The sequence below is a fragment of the Chelonoidis abingdonii genome, chromosome 1 (genome assembly GCF_003597395.2).
Source record: "Chelonoidis abingdonii isolate Lonesome George chromosome 1, CheloAbing_2.0, whole genome shotgun sequence".
NCBI lineage: Eukaryota > Metazoa > Chordata > Testudines > Testudinidae > Chelonoidis > Chelonoidis abingdonii.
The window spans coordinates 325,338,856-325,345,567 of record NC_133769.1 but is presented as its reverse complement, the minus strand read 5'-3'; the positions used below and the strand labels follow the sequence as shown (position 1 = coordinate 325,345,567).

Genomic DNA, 6,712 nt, shown 5'->3' with positions numbered 1-6,712 from the left:
GGAAAGCATTTTTTGGGTTATACAGACTTCAGATATTGTGAGTAATCTCTTGCTTTATATTTACCTTTTAATGTAATTAATTGCCTAGTGTATACAATTGAATGTGCATAACTTATAACATTGAATTTCATAACAGGTTGCAAAAAATATTCCTATAGGAAATTTCAGCTGTGCTCTTTCTTTCAATCTTTCAAGCAAGATTGCTGGGAGCCACGAACTCCTGAGGTCTGTTTCCAGCTCTGACTCTGAATTTGCTTTGTGACTATATGCAAGTCATTTAACCTCTTTGTGTCTTAGTGTCGACCTATAATAATAATCAGTTACTATATTTTCCTTACAGTGGTGATGAGGATTCATTAGTTTGATGTTTACACAGCATTTTAGTCGGTTAGGTTTCTAAAGTTAGGCACCTCAGTCCAAATTTTGCTATCTATTTCAAGCAAATGTACTGATTTTTCAGGGATAGTGAAGAACTGCCATTTTCAAGTGGGAGTTGTAGATACTCAGCATCTTTGAAAAATCAAGCTACTTATTTAGGTCCCTTAACATGGAGTTAGATGCCTAACTTTGGGAATCAACATTTGAATGTTCACTTATATGAATACTAAGAGTTCTTGTTACTAGGCCTGCATTCATCTTAAAAGGAAGTGTGCAGGATCAAGGCAAATATTGTTCACTGAATCACAGGAACACAACACCTCCATATAGTGCAAGATTGTTTCCTATAGTACATTTGCAAGTACTTTATCCACAGTAGTTTTAAATGTCTAACAGCATGAGAAAAGAAGGATTAAATCAAATTGTATTGTTCTTGTAGTACAGACAACCTCTGTGAGAGACAGAAATTAAATTGCTATCATCCAGGGTTTTAAACACAAAAGCAGTTGCTACAGTCATCCATGAATATTCCATAACTGTTGTCACATCAATGTCTAACTGCAAGAAGCTTTCAACTTTGTTTTGTTTTTTGGTTGTTTTTAAAATAGTCTAATCTAGATTCAGGTGCAGTTATTTTAGTCTTAACATTATAGTCCTTTGTTCACAGATATCTCAGGGTACGTCCAGACAACTTGCCATGTCGGCGGGTAGTGATCGATTTTTCAGGGATCGATATATCGTGTCTCATCTAGATGCAATATATCGATCCCCGAACATGCTCCCATCCACTCCGGAACTCCACCGGAGCAAGCGGCGGTAGCGGAGTCGACACGGGGAGCCACGGACGTTGATCCCACACCGCGAGGACCCGAGGTAAATCAATCTAAGATACTTCGACTTCAGCTACGCTATTCACGTAGCTGAAGTTGTGTATCTTAGATCGATACACCCCCCTCCCCCCCGTGTAGACCAGCCCTCAGTCATAACTGTATCACCAGTCTGAGACCTGGGATATTCAGAGACCTACACAAACTGAAATGGTTGAGAGTGTCCATTTTCTTTACTTTTCAAAGCAACGTCAGTCATTGTAAATGTATGCCTACATTGTAGATTTAAAATGATAAAACCAAAACATAAATGTTATGTTTGTAATTGGTTTTGCAGAAAAAAAAAGAATTAGAAACTGTCATTCATGATAGCAGATATTTTGCAATCCTTACAATCATCTCATAGGCTGCATATTAGTTACTGTAGATATCAAATTCTAGTCACTTTGTGACCTCAGAAAGAAACCATTCATCTAACTTCCTCATTAGTTAGTTTTCTGGACCATTTTTAATTAATTTTATATATGTCTTGCTAGAATTCTAGATGGTAACCTAATAGTGAAAATTTCACAGCAGCTATTTACTGAGCTAAAGTCTTTGTTTTTTACGTAAGTACTAGTCTTGTACATTTCTCATATCTGCTACCAGTTAAAAGCCATAATATACTTCCTTTTTTCCTTAAGATTTTCAAATATTTTCCTCATGAATGAATCTCATCTTTCAACTTTTCCTAATAATAAGGGATGCTTTCAAATTTCCTTCCATTTTTAAGGTCCGTTATTGTCCACACTATAAAGTACTATGCTATTATTAAGATTTGAATTATGTCAAAGTTATTTATTTACATTCATAACACGCAAAGAAAGCCCTGCTTCTAAACTGAAAACTCTTGGATTTATATAGTAAACTCCTACCCTGTTTTACAATGGACATAGAAAACTGAAGTAATATTGAAGTACTTATATAGTGCTCAGATACTGTGGTGATGAGCACTATAGAATAGTCTAAAAATAAAATTTGGATTAGGACTCAGGAGCAGAGCTGGGTGAAACTTTTTGGGCGAATAGTTTTACTCAATGAAAAATGTAGTTTTGTCTCCATCAAAACTATCTGTGAATTCATATCAGGCTCACTGAATAGTTTCCGTTGAACTGAAAAATATCAATAATAGGGAAACAAAATATTTAATTTCATTTCTATCCAAAAAATGTGTTTTGACTTTTAGGCAAAAAGTGTTTTGACTTTTGACAAAAGCAAAGGAAAGGAGGACGAGACTCACAAAATGGCTAGAGGAGACAGTGGTGTTGGTGCTTTCCTCTGTAAGGGTACATCCAGACTACCCGCTGTATCAGCAGGTAGCGATCGATTTATCGGGGATCGATATATCGCGTCTTGTTGAGACTCCGGAACTACACCGGAGCGAGCGGCGGTAGCAGCGTTGATGGGGGAGCTGCGACCGTTGATTCTGCGCTGTGAGGACAGGAGGTAAGTTGGAATAAGATACGTCGATTTCAGCTATGGTATTCCCGTAGCTGAAGTTGCGTATCTTACAACAACACTCCCCCCCCTACCAGTGTAGACCAGGCCTAAGTTTTAGCCCAGCAGTTAAAGCACTCACTTGGGATGTGGGAAATGTGGGTTAAATTCCACTCTGTGCCTGATCAGCAGAAGGGATTGAACTTAGAACAGTTCAAGTCCTGGCTCCAAGGGCTGGTTAATTATTTATTTTATTAAAAGTGGAACAGCTTCAAGAGACGAGACCGAGAAAGCCCCTGCACTGGAATATTCTAAAGCCCAGTGGCAAGGGTGCTCTTCTCCTAGGAGGCCCAAATTCAGATCCCATCTCCTTATCAGGCTGAAGGGGGAACTGAATCCAGGTTTCCTATTTTCAAGGTGAGGGCTCTAACCACTGGCCCAAAACTTATAAGGAGACACCACTAAAATGTTTGGACTCAAACATTCCTTGGTTTTTCAATTCACTGAAAATTTTTTTAAAATGTCATTTTTCAGATCGATCCAAAACAAAACTTATTTTTGATTATTTTTTTTAATTGCCAGAGAATCAAAAAATCCATTAGTTGCCTAGCTCTCCTCAGGAGTTCCTGGATTTCTTTCTCAAACATATATTATTACAGCCTGTTTATTTGAAAACTTAACTACAGCTGCTTTGAATAATTTGCATGGAATTGAATAATTCAGGGTTTTGATAATCTGATACAGAGGCTTTAACTAGTAGGCCATTGGTTCAAATCCTGTCCAGGTCAGTTGAGATGAAAAATGATTAAGCAGCAATTTTAGAGCAATGATTTATTTTAAACTATTTGATTGTCTCAATCAAGCTCCTGGCAAACAGTGGCCTACATCACAGAAACCACTGCAGTTGATACTAATTGGTCTCCATGCTGCCAGTCTTCCCAGAATGATCAATGAAGAAATGGATAAGGAACCTAAAATATCCTTTAAGCCTTTACAGTTGGTGCCTCCAGAATAGGACTGGGGAACAGGATTGAAAGAAACTGGCACTACCACTGCCTGGGTTGTAGTTTATTTTATGGAAAAAAATGCTCTGGGGTTGTCAATTTAACTCCTTTCATGAGCATTTATTATTTATTGTTTATTAAGAAAATACCTGATATACCAGTGTCAGAAGATTACTGTTACACATACTCTGAGAAACAGAACTTTTATTAACTGGATGTAAGTACATTATTCAAAAGGTTTATCTGGTTATTTACTCAAATAAATTGTTAACATTTAAGGGTGGAATTTTCAAAAACACTCAACACTGGCATAACTCGGCTCCCACTGAAGTCAATAGCCAACACTGAGCGCTTTCAAAAACCTCATACTAGAACATTAAGTTATGGTTGTCTGAAAATTGTCACTTGGCCTCTGTGAAGATAACAGAACAAATCAGATGTGGAGTTTTTAGGTCAGCCATTTTTGAGAGTTGGACATTTCCCAAAACAGCATCAGGAAATTTGCAAAAGTTGAACTCTCCTGTGTTTCAAACCATCATCTGACAGGTGCCTCAACCACTTGTCTACAAACTTAAATATAGAAAGTTGCCCCTTCTGAAAGTTGTCCCTCTTCTTATGTCGGTGACACTCCTCTGCTGATACAGTAGCAGAATTCTGGGGCAGGTGAGCTTCCTAATGGGGAGGAATTCAGTGATGCAGAATCTGGGTATATTCTAATTGTAACTTGATATATATAATTAGCTCTTCCAGAAATCTTACCCCACATATCAATGCCCAATATTTACCCTGTCCTAAGAATTTCCTCCAAATATAGAGACTAAAGCCAAGAGCAAACTCTCTTCTATCTGCCACAGATTCTCCCGACAAAACAAAACTAGCAATACAGTATTTCTTAACAGACTAAAAACTTGTTCTCAGTCTTACAAGTTCTGTTTCTCAGAGTATGTGTAACAGTACCACCTGCTGATGCCTGCTGCCATAATAATCTATATCGGGGTGGCCAAACCGTGGCTCGTTAGAGAGCACGTGGCTCTTTTACAGTTAAAGTGGTGTGGCTTGTGTAGTTCCCCATGCCCCCGTTGCCCCAGTCTGGTAGGCAGCCCTGCAGCGGGGTGGTGGGCTAAGGACATTTGCCAGAGATGACTGGTGCCTGCTGAGGGTGGGGGCACAATTAAAAGGTTCCCCTCCAACAGCTTGAGTCCTGCCCCCCTTACTTTCAGCTGCCCCTCCTTGCATCTCCCAGCTGTTAGCCCCCTGTGGAGAGGCAGTAGCAAACAGCTGGAAGCGACAGGGAGAGGCTGCTCCTTCAGCTCCATGGGGAGAGGCAGCAGCAAAAGTAGCAGCTCTCCCTGCATCTCCCAGCTGTTTGCCATTGCCTCTCCCATGGCCGCAGCTCCCAGCTTGCCAGCTCCAGCAGCTGCTGTGCAGGGAGAGGGCCCAGTGGCACTATGGGACTGAGTGGGGCCAGCAAACCCTGGCAAAAATCAGAGGGGGACACATGACTCTTTCACGCTTTGCCTCTTTCTTCTGCCCAGCAGGTGTATGTGTGTGTGGAGGGGGTTCTTGGGGCTTCAGCAGGAAATGGGCTGAGGTCCCAAGCCCCAGCAGGCACATCCTGGCTCTTGAACTTCTGAAGATTGTTGTATGCAGCTTGGAGGATCAGTAAGTTTGGCCATCCCTGATCTGTATACTTCAGTACACAGACTACACATGAGAAATGTCAGGCAGGTTGGTTTAGTTTTGATGAAATGAGAGAGGGGACGGTCACAGTTGGGCTAGTAATAGAGTTTCCTTTCTTTGACATTTATATTATGTCCTGGAACCAGGTATTGAATAAGGGATGGTTTGGAAATAAATGTAGTAAAAGAAGGTTCAAAAGCCCAGAACAGCCTAGAGTCTTGGGGCCACTGCCATGAAAATATTTGTATGATTTGTTCATAAAAAGTAAATAAAAACTCTTGTTTTTCATTCAGGGATTTTGAAGGCAATTGTATCAAGGCTTTAACTAATACCACCTTCCTGGAATGTGATGCTCTTACTGTACTGTAAGTAAATAAACAGTTCATAAATTGACAGCAATAAAGCCCCCTTAAATCATATTAATCACCACTTGATTTGTTTCCATTCATAACTTCTAGTCAGGGACACTTCTGCTTCATAGCATTTTGTCAAGGGAACAATCTTTATTGTTAATTAACTAATAATAATTGGTTATTTTATGCACAGCCTTCAGGAGCCTTTTGGAAATGGTCATTTTATCAGTTGGTTCAACAAACAGAATAAGAATTAGACAACTTCTGTTGTTTCTGCTTTATGATCAGATCATGAGTACAAGGGTCCCTCTTTAAGTTAACGTGTCAAGACCAAGAGCCCAATATCAGACAGAAACAAAGCTGATGTTGAAGAAGGGCATTCAGCTGCATTGGTGTTTACCATGTGAGTTGTGGCTATACAACAATATCCTTCACTTTGTCAGTAACAAGATTTTTGGGCCAATTTCCCAGGTTATGCAAAGTAGAGTTTGGAGGGGATTCACATGCACCTGGAGAGCTTTCTGGAGATCAAGAAAAAAGATAAGTACCTGCATTTTACACATGAAGTTTTTTTTCCAGTTGGGGTCTCTAGAGTAGGACTGTGCGAAATTCAGGGGGATTTACAGAGCAAAAACCTGATGCTACATTTTGAGTATTTAAGAGTCTTGTCTAGAGAGCAAAGCCAGCAGCCTTTAATCAGTCAAATTCTCCACTGCCTTCAGGGAGAGCTTTGTTTAATTAAGTACTGGGTGAATTGTATCGCAGGGCATGAAGAACAGATAAAAGGTCTAGATGCTATTAATGTCTGCTTCTTGGTGCAGCTAGTCCTGGAACCCACAAAGGAAGAGGCAATTCTTGATATAGTTCTAAGTGGAGCACAGGATCTAGTCCAAGACGTAAGTTTAGCTGAGATGCTCAGTAATAGTGACCATAATGTAAGTAAATTTAACATCCTTGTAAGGGCGGCTGGGCAGAGGGGAAGAATACAAAAAAA

The 6,712-nt window shown here is 39.9% G+C and overlaps 1 protein-coding gene across 1 annotated transcript in view; it reads left to right on the top strand.

The window, feature by feature from the left end:
- The first annotated feature begins 2,646 nt into the window (after positions 1-2,646).
- Positions 2,647-6,712, top strand: part of RXFP2 (relaxin family peptide receptor 2) — a 31,787-nt gene continuing 27,721 nt past the window's right edge. Inside the window, 2 exon segments of the mRNA XM_075061893.1 lie at positions 2,647-2,690; positions 5,659-5,730. Of these exon segments, the coding sequence (XP_074917994.1) occupies positions 2,647-2,690; positions 5,659-5,730 (116 nt within the window).